The 16738-nt window shown below is 41.2% G+C and overlaps 1 protein-coding gene and 1 non-coding gene across 2 annotated transcripts; one reads left to right on the top strand and one right to left on the bottom strand.

Moving 5' to 3' along the window:
• The first annotated feature begins 7303 nt into the window (after positions 1-7303).
• trnak-uuu (transfer RNA lysine (anticodon UUU)) lies at positions 7304-7376 on the top strand. The gene has a single exon. It is a non-coding gene; the product is annotated as a tRNA-Lys (tRNA).
• Positions 7377-8448: 1072 nt separating this feature from the next.
• LOC142391909 (histone H3-like centromeric protein A) lies at positions 8449-15620 on the bottom strand. The gene is made up of 4 exons (XM_075478093.1): positions 15426-15620; positions 14832-14953; positions 12875-12949; positions 8449-8645 (listed from the first exon to the last, which is right to left on the bottom strand). The coding sequence occupies exons 1-4, from the start codon at positions 15553-15555 to the stop codon at positions 8523-8525; spliced, it is 450 nt and encodes a 149-aa protein (XP_075334208.1). The 5' UTR covers positions 15556-15620; the 3' UTR covers positions 8449-8522.
• Between the last annotated feature and the right edge of the window lie 1118 nt (positions 15621-16738).

Here is a 16738-nt window from a genome sequence, read left to right as displayed (position 1 = left end):
AAAGCTAAAGGAGTATTTGCATTTCAAGTGGGTCATTAAAACTGGAGTCTAATATATTGTAAGATTTGGTGCTGCATGATTAATATAGTTGCAGACCCTCTTCCCTCTCATTCCTACCAACATCATGGGTTGAGCATGTCCAGACTAAACAACTTCCCATGTTGGCTGCCTTTATATAAACTGCACCTAAATGTTGATATACTTGCTTTTCTGGGGGGGATAACATGTTCCAATGCTGAAGAGCAGGACACAAAGCCAGGAAATCCTGTTTGGATTTCAAAAGAAAAGAAAGAAACTTTAGTATATAGGAGAACAAAAACCTAAACCATTAAACATGAAGACTCACCTGAAGAAAACCTTAAACAACATGTTGAACAAGACAAAACAGAAGCGACACAATTCAGATAAAACTGGTCAAAAACAGCAATCTAGTGACTGCTGTTGAGAGAAGATTTGTGCTGTAACTCATCTGAGGCTGCAGCTGACTTTATATTGGTGCTCTACCTGCTCTAATTACACTCATAAACCTCACCTGGGACCCAGTCGGATCGTGCTGCATTCAATTCAGCTCTGAAAATGAACACTTCTGACATTTAAAAAGGTTTGTTGCAACATGTGAGGAATGAACATGGGATGTTTTAAAGAAGGTGAATTCCGCTTGGTCAGATACGGTGTTAAACATCTGGACCAAAGTCCTGCAGATCACTGTGGGCCCCTAATCTCTGGCTGGGGAGTGAGAGGGGAGTGACAGAGATTTGGTCTGAAGGACTCCAGGTTATAACCTCGGTTCTAATACGTCACAAAGTCGTCACAGTCATGAAATTGGGGTCCAACACATCACTTGTCCACTTCACTAGTGGGAGCTGCTAGTTGGGTTTCAAGGGGAAAAAAGTGAGCTCAGCGTGACATAAGACTGGAGTCTTAGTAAGTTAACCTGCTGAGTTCTGGAAATAACTCTAACATAATGTTGACTCCTTGGCAGGAATAAGGAGCTCTGCAGCTCTCTCATCCAGAGGATCTAGAAGCATGGATGTGTTTGGAACATAGCAGAGGGTGTATTCTTCCTAAAGTCACGCTAACTGCCTTCTGCGCACTCTGAGATGTTTAAAGCTCAGATTAATATCTGAGCTGAGATGTAGAAACGTGAAACAACATGATGCAGAGCTGCTCTTTTATTAAGTGATATGGCGGAGATCTTAGATTTATTTCAGATGAACTTGATTAAACAGGACATAACGGAGGTTAAATGTTTAAAGCACCTTGTGCCATCATTTTGTTCATATCTGGAAGTGTTTCTCAAATTTGTCTTGATGATTTCTGTGGATTTCCATCATTCCTCCTGAAAACTTGTTGCCTTGTGAGAACAACCAAAGACTCCCACAGACTCCCTGTGACACAGCAAACTTCCAACATGGGAAATGTGACATTTGAGCACTTTATAGTCTGTAGGCGACTGTTTTCTGTTCTTTGTACTGTGGAGGCTTTACCAGCCATCAGTGAGGTGGAACTGTGCTGAAAATACACTGAAGTTAAAGTTACATTTTTAACTCATTTAAAAGGGAAAATGTGTCTATTTGAATAATGTTCTTTTTTAATATGGGTCTAAGTTTCTGAGAAAGTCTTTTTTTACTGTAAAATGTTGACTGTCACACCTGAACTTCATATTTATTTATGAAAATGAGAATATTTATATCCCCAGGTTGTTTTAATTCTGAAAACTAACATTTGTTACAGTAGTTCACATCATCTGTCCTCATAATTACTTTCATAAAATCCAACAAAGACCAGACTTTATCATGTTCATATTTAAACTGCAACCTGCAGGTTAACAATGTGAGTGACTTAAAGTGTGGGAACAAGTCCACAGAAGTTTTTCTTTTAATTATGTGTCAGTATATGTCGACTATGTGCAAGTAGTCCCCACAGGCTGTGTCCTTGCTGTAGGGACGACCAGGTAAGACATCTGATTCTCACATATAGATGGAACATTTGATGTTGCATTATGCCCAGTATTAAGACATGTTTGTTCATGTTCCAGACAGGATAGTGAATGCTTTTGTGCACAGTCCACTGTGTGGTTGTACAGCTCACGACTTAACTGAATATATTCCAACACCTGGCTCGTCTTCTTGCATCCAAATGTAGAACAAAATTGATGTTTGATCTGTAAAATCTGATGATTTATTCATTTATTTAATAAATTTATTCTAACCCTCCCTGGGCTCTGGGGAGGATTCATCCCTCCATCAGACCTGCTGCCACTGATTTTCAGTCCACTTCTTGTGTCCTTTGGCACAGCTCAGCCTTTTCTCCCCGTTTCCCCTCCTTAAGAACAGCTTCTTGGCAGCCACCCTTCCATGGAGACCATTTCTGATGAGGCTTCATTGAACAGCTAAAGGTCCAGATACATCTCAGGGAATTTCTGCAGAAATACCATTTAATGCACGTCAAACTGTTATTTTATAGATGCAACCAAAGAAATGGGAACAGATGACAAATTCTTCCCATCCCTGAATTTTAGCTTGAGCAGCTACTGATGATGCAGCCCTTTTGGCCACCTGGTACCTGCTTCAGGTCAACCTCCTGAATAACCCAACACAAGGCCTTTTTCTTCAGCTTTAATGTTTCCCTACATGCAAATATTCACAAGCAGGTCCTATGCTACTGTCCTGATAGGCAATGATGACCTTCTGGCCACACCTCTGCTAGTGAGGCTCCATGACCCAACCTCAATGTATACATTTAATTAAAAAAAAAAAAAAAAAAAACCCAAAACACAGCTTTGTATTTAAGATGTCATGAACAGGGTCCTCCACTAGATGTTTGCCCCACCACCTGATCCAACTTCCTCCAGGTAGTGAGTAAGTGACAACATTGAGCCTATAAATTTTGTTCCCAAGCCACGTCACTGAAAGTAGCTGCCACATCTTTTGATTTGTGTCGCACAAGCGTCATTACAAGTATTCAAAGTAACAGACCTTTGCAGCCACAGAAGATAGTTATGAAGCCATCCTCGGTCATGGACTTGCAGAAACTACTGTCCAGGTTTCACATGGCCCCAGCATCTGATGGGTCTGCCCTTACCCAGAGCTGTAGGGTGAGGATTGCTACAGAGTGGAAAGGTTTCCCCCTCAGCACAATATGCAGCAGTGGAATCTTCTGATAGAGCTCAAGGCCACACCTTTACCCACTGCTGTCAGAGCTGCAGTTGGCTTTTCAGCCATTTTTAGTTGGGAATACATTCCAAGCTGAAGCCGTCACAAGCTCACCTTTGAGCAGAAACTGTCCTTAAAGGCAGGGTAGGGGATCTTTTTCTGGAACATTTTTTTTTTACATATTGCTTGAAATACTCTTCACACCCCCATTGCAACCAATTAATTAAAAGTTTTGACACAAATATGAAAAGTCTTAGTGGCCTCTAGAACGTACAATCTAGGAAAAACACTATCCAATCATTGTGAACGGACCGTTCACAATGATTGGATTCTGATGCCGTCTATCAAACTGCAATCTGCTCCTCCCTCCCCCTCCTTCCCCCTGTGCGCGTACCCTGCTCCGTGAACGTCCAGAAGCTTGGCAGGAAGCTAAACCAGAGCCAGCTTGGCTAGCACCTAGCATTATTAAACGTATAGTTATCATATACTAAATACGGCAATGATCGATGCTCGCTGTCAGAACAGCGCTCGTGCACGTTCATGTACTCTAGAGGCGTGCCTTCGGGGGGAAAGTGAAGAAAAGGGTTGGGACTTTTTACCTGTGTATTTTCAAAATGCAGCTTAGCTGGACTCAAAATCCAGGATCTCCTACCCTACCTTTAAGTTAATGCCAACACCTTATTTATAGGATTAAGTCATATCAACCCATCAGGCCCTCAACTATCCCCTCCAACCCACAACTGGGTGACTCAGAGACAGCTAGGAGCCATTTGATGGAGCAACAAGGTATTTAAGTTAAAGCCATTTATTCAAGCGGTAGCAGCAGCGATGCCTCTAGAATATGCAGATCTGCAAGACAAAGAAAGTCAGTCACCTAGCAGCAGCTACAGAGAGCACACATGCAGAGGAAAATGAGCCTCACCAGAAAGATCCTCAGAAGCCGCTCTGAACTTGAACCTTGTGCTGAGATGTTTTGCCGTGGTCTGGCTCAGATTCTGTTGGGCTGTAGCGGAACTGGCTGAACAGCACACGCTTCTGGTTGTAGCGGGACCGAGATTTGTAGGCGTAGACTTGATCCTCGTCGGTCACAGGAGTGAAGACTGGCTCGTCCTCGCCGCTGGTGTCAGATGAAAGGCTCCAGCTCCCATCTTCAAACTGGTAATTGCTGCCAGGAGCTCCAGACTGACCTCCCTGAGCACCATGCTGCTGTGCTGCAGAACCACTGGTTCCAGCTGCTTTCTGATACGTTGGCTTAGATAGAGCTTGCCCATAAACTGAATACATGGGTGAGGAAACAGAATTAAGATCAGCCTTCCATTTAAACCAGAGTCATTTTAAACTGCTTTTAGTTGCTGAGCTTTGATTGGGATCAGCTTACCGCTTTGTGCAGGAATGCAGGTGATGCTTCCAATTAGCACACAAGAAATCCACAAAACCCTGCAGAAACAGGGACATCTCATATGAAGTTCTGCGTACATTTAGAGACCAGTGGGGTCCAACCACCACCTCCCCTTAACATGCCCACTCCTGTTGAGCTTAACTGCATATTCATAGTGTAATGCTGCGACCAAATGAGGTTCTGCTTGCCTCAGACATTTAAGGCAGCAGAGGTTCAGTGCCACCACTTAGAAGCACTGGGACAGACTAGAAGTTACTCACCTCATTCTGGTGCAATATAATTAAAGCTTGCCTGGGACCTGCTGCTGCCAAACTGCACTAACACAAAGTTCAGAGCCCTGTGACACTAACCTGAAGCTGCAGGAGCTGCTTTCATATGATCCTCAGTGCAGAGGGAACTGATTGCTCAGCGGTAACAGCTGCTGCTGAAAGGTGCAAGGCTGCAGTTAACTGGCAACAATGGACTAACATATGGAGCATCTCAGTGTTATGTCAATAAACAGATAATAATCAGGAACTCTTGTGAGTATTATGTATTTTATTTACATGTATAAATGTTATATTATAAATATAAATGATCAAATATTCTGAACTGCTGATATACGTGATGATAATTACAATAACAATGGAAGCTGCTCTCAACACGTGAAATGCCTCTCATAGTTCATTATTAGTCGGCTAATTGATGAATAAACATCCTGCTGCTGAATATGTGTTTAAAAAACAAATAAATCAGAAGGAAACCTGCAGAAGAAAGTCTTCTAACAGCTGTCTCTCTGTGTTTATTGGCATACAGCACGGTTAGTGAGATCCAGATCCATGTGGGCACTCAGGACGGATTTAAATAGCGACTCTGAATGGACGGTAAACCCGCACTGAAGGCCCAGTGAGCCAAAGCACGGCCGCCACTGAAAAATATATTTGAAACCTGTCAATATGCTAACTTTGTGTGTTTACCTCTATAACTGATGTTATATGTAAAACAGAGCACATGGTCAATTAGCTTTTTAAAAATCTTTATTTTAAACTGCCACTGGAGATTAAACTTTCACCAAATGTAGACATTTTCAAATCCAGGTTAAAAACATTTCTTTTCTCATGTGTCTATGCATAAAATATCTTTTAACTTATCTAGACTGTTTCCTGATTTTAAATTCATTTAAACGATTTTATTTATTTGTTTCTCTTTATATTATTTTATGTATTTTTAATGCTTCTTCCACTCCCTGCTGCAATACTTTTATTTTATGTAAAGCACTTTGAACTGTTTGTACATGAAATGTGCCATATAAATAAATTTGATTTGATTTGATTAAAGAAAACGATCAAAACAGAGTTTTTCTGGAAGAGATTTAAATAAGTTCTGAATATGCACTGAAGAGAGGTTACATTTGAGTCTATTTTCTTTGTACAAAACTTAAAACAAAAACCTGAAGTCTGCACACTGAGAAAAACTGGTTTTGAGGATATTTATGAAATTTCCTCCTAATAACCAACTTGGGTTGGTGTCCCCAGTAGAACATTTTATGTGTAGTCTGCAGGTTTCATGTTTTCAGCTGGAGATGGATGCTTTTTGTTCTGTATGTTACATATTTTTATCTTGATCAGGACATTCAGAACGCTTGCATGCACAGGTAAGTCCAGCTTCAGTTCCAGGTGTACTCGTCCATTTAACTGGACCACCATGTTGTCCCAGCGTACATGCACGGGATAGACTGTGTAGGAAACCTTCATGACATTCTGCTGCCTCTAACTTTCTCTGTGGGACATCACGCTGCATGTAAGTGCAGCTGAAATCGCTGCCAACATGTTGTCTTTAAGTCACCTGAAGGGGGATTTTCTCACATGAGGCTGCGGTTACAAAATCAGGATTTTATTAGAGCAGAGCGACAGTCTGGACATGCTTTAAGTGACCACGAGTTGACACGTAGTCTTAATGGGCGGATTTTCAGTTTAGCCGTCTGACCAAAGAAACAGAAAAATATGTGGATGAGAGCAGCTTTATTGGGAATTTGGCTGGAAATATACACTCATTCTTTCCTGTTTTTATTAAAAGATGCAGAAATATTAAACTCTGTAACATGTGTTTAGTGCACCAACCCATGCCAACTCAGTTAGCATATATACAGTTATAGGAATAGTTTACTGAATGTCCCATCTTGTAGACAGCCTCAGTGTTGCATTTCCAGTCCAGTCTGCTGTCCAGGTGAACCCTCAGGTATCTGTAATCCTCAACCACCTCTTCACCGAGGATGGAGACGCTGTTCAGCTGACTGCTGCTCCTCCTAAAATCCACAATCATCTCTTTTGTTTGTATTCAGATGAGGTGATAGTTTATTTTCCTATAGATTTGATAGTTTCATGTAGATGTGCTGAGGTGTGACAGGGAAGCTGTTGGTACATGGAGGATGTGAGGTCTGTAGCAGGAGGCAGCAGCATGCTGAGTTTGTCTGAACTCTTCCATCTGTCTGATCCCACATTATCCCAAAGCCTGTGAGCTTTTCCATTCCTGACCACACATCCCTCACACTGTTCTGCTGCAGATAGTTTCCCACCGACTTGCTCTCTTCCTTTTTTCTTCACACTCCTCCTTAACTCCCTGTTTCCCTCCATGAAGGCCTTCTTCTTTATGCTCAGTGGCTGCAACACAAGTTCACATCAACCAGGCGTTTGTTCAGAAAACAGCGTCACAGCTTTGGACTCAGGAAGTGTTTCAGATGTCAGCTGTCACTCAGACACACTTTCATAGGGCCTGGATAGCTCAGTTGGTAGAGCATCAGACTTTTAATCTGAGGGTCCAGGGTTCAAGTCCCTGTTCAGGTGTAGAAATGTAATCTACCACTTAACCTGCATTTCCCTCTATGCTGCACTCTGTTTCTACACTGTCACCTCTGACAGAGCCTGGCTGATGCTTTTCCTTCTATGTAGCTTATTGTTAGCTTTGCTGTTGTTCACAGCTGACACCTGTTACAATGAGCAGAAGCAGCAGAGTGAATACAAATGTCTGCAAAGGCAGCATGTTGAATGAAAGTAATGTTTGTGGTTTGTGTGTTGAATGTGGAAGTTTGTGTCTCTTCTATAGTTCAGTAACAGCTCAGCTCCTTCCTGAATCTCTCAGTTCCTCTTTGATCTGTAGTTTATCTTCTCTCAGTTCCTCTTCCTCCTGGTTAACAGTCTGACAGCTTCATCTTCAATCATTGTGAGATGAGGTGATATTTGTTGGACTTTAAAGGATGGATCACTTTAACCCTGTTTGAAACACAATAACTTGTCCTTTTTTCATCACTGTGCCGTTTAAACCAGCTGAAACTAAAAGAGAAACTTTGTCCCTGATTCTATAAACAGTGAACAGACCATTTAAAAACACATCATTTCACTGTGTTTATATAAGGCAGAAGGTCTGAAACAGTAAAACCTATTATACATTGAAATATTTATTTTCATAGAAATAATATTTTACTATAGTTTACTTTCACATATTTATACTAATTGGTGATTTTCATGTCCATCAGCCCAATAAATCAACAATTTCTCAGGGATGTTTTTATTTCTTCACATTACTGTAATTATGTAAAAAAAAAAAAAAAGTCAACTTACTCCACAGTGGATGATCAATACACAGCATGCTAAATGAATTATGTTGAAACATTTTGACATCGACCCATGTAGCACATTTTAATGTAAAGAGAACAGGTTGTTTGCTGGCTTTCTAAAATGAAGCTGTCTGCCCTGCAATGACAACATTTCTGTGAAGTCACCAGCTAGCTTCCTGCACAAGTGAAGCTGATCCCACAGAGATGCCCACTCAAATTAAACTGTTAATTGCAACCAAAATGATTGAAGAGAAAGAAATAAAAATGGATCCAAAGCTTTTTGAACTCAATAAACACACTGAAGGGCGAAGGGATGTGGAGATGTCATCCCGCTGCTGGGACCCCCGCAGCCCTCGTGTTCTTTGGTTATTACATCCTATTCCTCCCCCCGGATAGCCTTGGCCAGCTTAATGTCTAATGATGACACAGTGACCCTCTTGGCATGGATGGCACACAGGTTCGCATCTGAGAAGAGCAGGACGAGATATGCCTCTGCAGCCTGGGAGCACAAGAAGACACACAAACAAATGTTGGATAAGCTCGCTGATCAGGTGTGGGCTCTCACTACTTTCAGTTTTTTTTATTTTAGAGGTCCAACTCTCAAGTTCTCATATAGAACTATCAGAAATGTCAGTGATAATACCAATAAAGCAGCACATTTGCCTTTTCATGAAGAAGAAAGCCAATTAAGAAGTCATATATGCATTCTTTTTTTTTTTTTAAGTAACAGCCAGAAAAATGTTGTTACAAAGCCTTTAATGATCAGGCTCCATGTTATTTGAAATAACCTATATTTCCAAGTCACCCCACAATACCTTTTAGTCTCCCGAGTGCTGACCTACTTGTGGTTAACAGGTATTCTAAGACTAAAACAGAAGGAAGAGCTTGAAGTTTTCAGGCTCCACTGCCCCGGAATCCTGTTCCCAACTTAATACCGACTACCACTCAGATTTTAAGACAAAGCTTAAAACATACTTCTGGGAAAAACTTTTACTGGTTTGTTTGAGCCCAACTTATTCTCACTTGCTCCTTTTGTTTATTCTTCTCCGTTTATTTTTTGCTTTTATTACTGGGCTGCGACTGGAGATCAGTAGCATTAGGGAGCTCATTCAAAGCAAGAAAATCAAGGAGAGGCTATGCTCGGCCAGTAAAGCACAAAAAGGAGCATCGCCTTTGGTCCAACTGAAAGCACTGAGTGAAGGGCTTTGGAAGCTGTAACCATTTAAAAAGGAGGGACTTTGTGTGTATTTCTAATGAAACCTGAAAACTAGTTGATATGGAAATATGTTCAGTTTTGTCAAATTCACACCGAATAATTGTGAAAAGTCATCTGAGTTCTGTTAATGGTCATGAGATAACTTTATTTTGTAATATTTTGTAGTCAAATCAAATTTTTTTTAAAGATAAGAGGGAGATTGTTAACATTTATTTTGTTCTCTGCGGTAAAAGAAGTTCTGCCTTTGACCTATGGGATGTATGAGGCGCGGCGGTTGCTATGCTACCAGCTGTGAATATGGCAGCCACGTTGTGTGGATGGCGGAGAGCAATAAAGCTGTGAAAGTAATATAAATGTGGTGTTTATTGAAGTTGACAGTTGGTTTCCTTAGCTAAGCTACTTAGCTAAGAAAAAAAAAAAAAAAAAAAAAAAAAAAAAAATCGGCTTTGTATGTTTGAATTGCACTAATGTGGAACTTAATCAATTGGATTCGAGTGGATTATGACGTTTTATAAGCGGACTGCAAGAAAGCTGGAGAGACAGTGGCGTTCCTCTAATTTAGAAGAGTCTCAATTAGTCTGGGAAGATTAGAGTTTAATAACGTATAAGAAAGCCCTTCGTAAAGCTAGAACTGCTTATTATTCATCATTGATAGAAAAGAATAAGAATAATCCCAGGTTTCTTTTCAGCACTGTAGCCAGTCTGACTAAGAGTCCGAGCTCTGTTGAGCCATGTATTCCTTTAACTCTCAGCAGTGATGATTTCATGAGATTCTTTATCAATAAAATTGTTTCTATAAGAGGGGAGATCGATGGAGTCCTTCCCACTATTATCAGTGATGTATCATCAAGTTGCGGAAACTCATTTCGGCCGCTTGTATTCACGACCTCGTTCTTTCGGTCACTACCCACAGCTCGTGACCATAGGGAGGAGGAGGAGGCCCCGGGGGAGACCCAGGACACGTTGGAGAGACTATGTCTCTCGGCTGGCCTGGGAACGCCTCGGGGTCCCCCCAGAAGAGCTGGAGGAAGTGGCCGGGGACAGGGACGTCTTTGTTTCTCTGCTCAGGCTGCTGCCCCCGCGACCCGACCCCCGGAGAAGCAGAAGATGATGGATGGATCATCAAGTACAGCAGCTTTAGAAGTATCTTTAGAACCTGATTTATATTTAGACGGCTTCTGCCCAGTTGATCTCTCTGAACTAACAACAGCAATAGTCTCTTCTAAACCATCAACTTGTATTTTAGACCCAATCCCAACCAGACTGTTCAAGGAGGTTTTCCCATTAATTGACACTTCCATATTGGATTTGATCATAATTACTGTAATAATTATGATTACAATGAATTGAATTCCAATTGGCTTGAATTGGACTATACTATTTAAGTGCCTTGAGATGACATTTGTTGTAATTTGCCGCTATATAAATAAAAGTGAATTTAATCAATCTGTCTTTGTTGACAGGATATGTACCTCAGACTTGTAAGGTTGCTGTAATTAAACCTTTACTTAAAAAACCTACTCTTGATTCAGAAGTGTTGGCTCATTATAGACTTATATCCAATCTCCCTTTTATGTCTAAAGTTCTTGAAAAAAATAGTTGCAGCTCAGCTTTGTGATCATTTACACAGAAATAATCTGTTTGAAGAGTTTCAGTCAGGATTCAGAGTGCATCATAGCACAGAAACAGCACTGCTGAAAGTTACCAATGATCTCCTCTTAGCCTCTGATAGCGGACTTGTATCTGTGCTTGTCCTGTTGGATCTCAGTGCTGCATTTGGTACGGTCGATCACAGCATTCTGTTACAAAGACTTCAACATGAGTCTTAAGTCACACCTTTCTTTGCTTTGCTCTCTTTTTCCCCTTCCCTTCTCTTTTTAATTTCTCACATGATATTATGTACATGTGACATTATCAGACATCCCAAGTTCCAAAAACTCATTTCAGGGAGATGCTTATCGAACACCCCCCCGCCCCATACAGACACATTTAAGGCCAGCAACTTTTCACCAACTGTTTATTCACTAACGGTAATTAATATAATATAATAATTAGGCCTATCATTTCTACATATTTTCTTTAATTAATTTATTTTGCCTATTTATCAACATATTGAATTGGGGATTTTTTAAAAGGCTTAGACAGGCTGGATATAGATAGTTAGATACTGTAGCTGGCTAGTTAGATATAGGCCTACACAATTTAGTAACTAAATGTGTATTGATACTTTAAATAAGTCTTTGATACGTTTTGCTTTATTTTATAACAGCATTTAACCAACAGAAATAAAATGCAGATGATGGCGCGTTCAACTTAGCCTACCTCCACATGTTTTACAGTCATTAAGTCCGCCGTGGGCAATACTGAAGTCACTATTGCATACAGTGCACCTCGCACGGTGTCATCATTCTTCACCTTCACTAGACATGGATATACTTTCTGCTGTAAAATGAGTCTTATATTTTCGTTTTTTACTCAAGGTTTCACCCTCTGCCATTTGGCAGAATGCACAGTTTTGAGTGGTAACTTAGGTAACTGTCAGAGAGTAAATCGAAGCCCGCCCACACCGAACGTTTTTGGCTTATTTTGCTGACTAAACCAATCAGCGCGCCCTCTGACAAGCAGTCGCCCTGAGCGCTGGTTGAACAGAGCATCGCTTTGGAAAGATACGCACAGGTTTCACACCTCTCCCCACACCCCTCTCTCTCTCGTGCCTGCGCAGTCAAACACGCATGGTGCACGAGTTATTGTATGGCCTGCACGCTCTCACTCGCATTGAAAAAAAAAAAAAAAAAAAAAAACACTCCCTCGCATAGTCTAAAATCCGGGATATTTTATCCGACTCGCGGGCATCCGTGATTAACTATCAAATATCAGGGAGACTCCCAGAACTTCCGGGAGACTTGGGATGTCTGCATTATTGTGGTCATTAACTTGTGTTTTCCTGTCTCAACAGATATCCTTTGAATGGTGTTACAGTGTTTGTTGTCCCCTCTTTTCTGTTTTCTCAAACCCCAGCTGGTGGAGGCGGATGGCCACCCTTCCTGGTTCTGGTTTCTTCCTGTTCAAAGGGAGTCGTTCCTCTCCACAGGCACGCTCAGGACAGGAGATTGGACTGAAGACAAGTTTCAGTACAATCTGTTGTTTCCTTAGCTCGGAAATTGTTTTTGAATTGGCTCTATATGAATGAATTGGTTAATTTTGAATGAATTGGTTTGATTGGATTATGATTACAATGAATTGGACTCTAATTGGCTTGAAATGGACTGTATGATTGCAGTGCCTTGAGATGACATTTGTGGTGATTTATCGCTATATAAATAAAACTGAATTAAATCAAGAAAATGTAATAATCATTTTACAGAAAAATAGCGCTGTTCTCCCAAAGTGCAGAAAATATCACTGTTGTGTTTTTTGCAGGTGGAGTTCAACCCTTCTTGTTAGCAATCTAAAATACATTTGCACCAGTAAGTATATTGGGTTATTACCCAAGTGATGAAGATGCTACTTACCTCCTGAAGGGCCATAAGAGCAATGACTTGCCAGCAGACAGGTCCTCTGCAATACTTCTGGCAAACCTCACGAACCTGATCCAAGAGGAACCAAGCAGCAATACACACAGGTGAAAGGAAGACATGTGATAAAGAAAGCGCACCTTCTGTTTTATGTAAGAAGACCTACTAAAACATCCTATGGTTCTTACTGCGCCTCCAGCTTCAGATGAACAACACCATGCCATTATTTCACTAAAACAAAGTTATACAGAAGTAGTGGGGAAAAAAATAGGTCCACCCATGATTCAATAACTTGAAAATGATTGTTTCTTGTATGACATTGTGAGTCTCTCTCTTTGCTGTGGAGTCATTTTGTCCAACTCCTCTTTATGTGAGGATAACACTGAAGCATGCGTCGTGAGCCGATTCTTCTTTGGCAAAAACTTGAGTCAAAACAGAAGTTTGTACAATGACCAAAACCCAAGACAAATGTGATTGATTTGTGTGGACAAATGATGACATAGATTTGTTGCTCAATACAGAGTACAGCCCAGGAGATGTAAACTCAGTTTGTAGTGCATGTTTATCACACATAGCAACAGTGGGAGTGTGTGAAGATGGCAGAGACTCCCAAAACCTTTATTTGTCCTGCACACATGGATACACTGAGAATCTTCTTAAAAGGCTTCACTTTGGAAAGCATTTTTAATCTACATCACATCCACCACCTAACACCAGTGATATCCTCATGATGGACAGAGCCACAGCTCTCCACACAACCCTGAGCCATCTGAAACATAAAGATAGTTATGCCAGGCCTGTTTACATTGACTTTGGCTGGGCATCTAACACTATCTTCCTTGGCCTCCCACACTCTGGCTTAAGGACTTCCTCAGGGACTGCCCACAGAGAGTCAAAGCAGGGCCCCAGTTGTCCCGAGCGGAGGGATGTGTGCTGCGTCCCCTACTGTACACTCTGCATACCAGACTGGACCGCACCTACCGATGTGCAGACAGAGGTCATCCCAGGGGAGATGCGTCTGCATACAGGGACGGGGTAGAAAACCTGTCATCATGGTGCAGCAATAACCACCTGGTCCTCAACACCTACAAAACTAAAGGAAATAGTCCAATGGTGGACTTCTGGAGAAACAGATCTGACCCTCAGTCCATATACATCACGGGGACTGTGTGCAGTGAAGAAAGTATTTTTCTATTCTATGTATTGGTATCTGGGAGAGGGCATGGGTGGGTGGAGGTCTACGTCATCAGAGGTGCGGGACTGATGGGCAGGGCGACACAGCTCCACCACTTTCACATGAAGAATGCAAGGGGCTGAAACAGAGTCATGGCAGAGAAACACCCACACCTGGCCTCCACCTACAACCCAACGCCAAGTACCTCATTCCTCTGGAGAAAACTGCTGGGAGCTCAGCCGTTTGCTAGCACAGCTTAGGAGTGCAATTCAACTGCAGTGAAGCCGTCTTGGAATGGCAACTGATTTCTGTGGTGTACGGGGGAAATGACAAGAGGTCCAGGCAATGGGGGGGGCACCTCTTGATACCCTGCACTAGAGCCCCGCTAAGAGCTGCATGCCATGAGTGATGGAGATTTCCAGGATATATCCAGGGTCAAGAAAGCAGGCTTTGCCACCATGTGTCTGATGTCAGAACTGCACACTACTGTTTTTATTGAATATCTATTTAACACAGCACATGTACAAAGAATCCTGAAAAAAATTAACTTTGCTGTGCTGGGGATCACTTTCTAACACCTGCGGCTGGTCTGTCAATACAAATTTGCAGTTGTTATTGCCACATTGAACATAGTGCATTGAAAAACTTCATTCACTTCAGCTTGCAGGTAAAAATGTCCCCCCTGTCGAGTCCTTTTTATAAAGCTGAACATAAGATAGAGGGTATAGCAATACAGGTCCAGTTTTTATATTACACTCAGTTTGTTACGCTCTAACTCACCAATCGAGCAAAGGGGGCCTTGGGGATCAGAAGCTCTGTGCTCTTCTGGTACTTGCGGATCTCCATTAAAGCCTTGGTTCCTGGTCTGAACCTTCTCTTCCTGGCAGAGACCGGAGGCTGCTCTGAAAAGCAGGTTCAGAGGGATTTTTGGCATGAAAAACTGTTTTTGACCTGCAGCTAAACCATTACATTTACCATTGTACTTATCATCTAACTCTGTGTCAGAGTAAACCTTTCCTCTGTGGTACCAGGTGCCAGTCTGAGATTGTATCCCAAAAAAGATGAAGTAAGAATGAAAATTAAATCCATGTTGCTTCATTAAAAAAAAAAGAAATATTCTTTGTGTGTAATAGGGTCGGCTACTTTTTTTCCTTTCCAATATAGCTGGATATTATACACATTTATTACATTAATGATTTGGGGAGGGGCTGGAGGGTTGAGAGCTCTCATGAACTGAATTAAACTAATTAACGTATTAAATGAAAAAGTACACCAAGGAAAATGTTTTTGAACAGTCAAAGAGTTTAACTGACAAATGCATTGACTTAGTTCTAGTCACCAGATCAAACATGAGCCCAGCCACTTAACACTCACTTAAAGCTCCACTCTTCTTTCCTTGTTTTGAGGACTTTGGCATCGACTTGGATGTTCCTGGAGCTTCTGCTCGAGGAAGCCGCCGGGGGTTTTTGCCCTTCCGACGACTGTTAGATGAACTGTGAGGCATGACTTCCAAAACACAAGTCAGGGCCACGAGAAATATAAAAAAAAGAATGGTAGCAACGATCTCACTGAGAAAGAGGAGAGAGACACAAAAAGAAAACATGTTGATGAAGTTTGGGCACTGCTGACAACTGTAATTTGTCTCACTAAAGATTGGGAGAGAATTTTTCAGTCAGAAAAAAAAGTGTTTCCAAGCATTTTAAAAGTCTGTCCAGCTTCAGGAGGAATTTCAGGGCTTTTACACTTTTCCCAAAGTAAAATTCAAGCCTTTTTCAAGCATTTCCAGGGTGATTTTTCATGCTATATCACCATTACTCTTAATTGAGATCTGAAGACATCAGAAGGTTGATTTCTAATCTGTTGCAATACAATAAGCTACTGCATTTGTAACATCACGGGGTGTAGATTTGTTGTCATACAGCATGGCGCTGTTGCTGCTTCACGGGGGAAGATTAGCACTTGATCCAGGCTGTTTGAAAAAGTTTGCTTTCTCCGTGCTCAAACGGGTGGCGCTGTTTCAGGAGATGAAAAAGATTAGCGCCATCCCCGTGTGCATATATTCCAAGATGATAATTACACTTCATTAAATAAATGAAAGAATCTAATGTTATAGAACTATAAAAAACTAAACTATATGTTCAGATAGTATTCTACATATGGGTAAACAAATTAAATGAAAGATATTTACCATCTGTATAATTCTCTATAATACCATTTTTACACAAAGGTAGCATGTCAATAAGGAGATTTTTTAACACCTTCTGAAACAAATATAAAAAAAAGCATACATGTTATACATGCGTACACACATGTGTATATATGTATGTGGAAATTCTGAGTCAACTTTCCCTGAGTAGCTACATGCATCAGAAGCTGCGGATGCATGATAAAAGCAGATGATCAGTATGAAGCTTGCTAACAAGCTTGAGTTATGTATGGATAGCAAATCACAGAACTGGATCAAATACTGTTCTCATATACTGCAGATATGTTCACTTCTTTAAAGTACAATATTATTAGTCATTCTAATAATTGCGCCACACAGACAGATTGCACTGAGTGGAGCAGGTGACCGGTCCAAGATGGCGGCCACGCGGCTCGTCGGCGCCAAGCGGTCGATGTGGCGTCTACTCTTTATATCTCTATGATTTAACTCGCTAAAATAAATAACATCAACAAAAAAATGT

The sequence above is a fragment of the Odontesthes bonariensis genome, chromosome 11 (genome assembly GCF_027942865.1).
Source record: "Odontesthes bonariensis isolate fOdoBon6 chromosome 11, fOdoBon6.hap1, whole genome shotgun sequence".
NCBI lineage: Eukaryota > Metazoa > Chordata > Actinopteri > Atheriniformes > Atherinopsidae > Odontesthes > Odontesthes bonariensis.
The sequence above is the reverse complement of the archived record's forward strand: the minus strand, read 5'-3'. Positions and strand labels throughout refer to the sequence as shown.

What these genes read in the sequence shown, in the direction of transcription:
- LOC142391909 (XM_075478093.1), bottom strand. Translation starts at nt 15,555, where the DNA reads ATGCCTCACAGTTCATCTAACAGTCGTCGGAAGGGCAAAAACCCCCGG. An exon ending in AAAGAAGAGTGGAGCTTTAA is followed by an intron (nt 14,954 to 15,425) that starts GTGAGTGTTAAG and finishes CCTGCTTTTCAG; the next exon opens with AGCAGCCTCCGGTCTCTGCC. An exon ending in AGGCCCCCTTTGCTCGATTG is followed by an intron (nt 12,950 to 14,831) that starts GTGAGTTAGAGC and finishes CTCTTGGATCAG; the next exon opens with GTTCGTGAGGTTTGCCAGAA.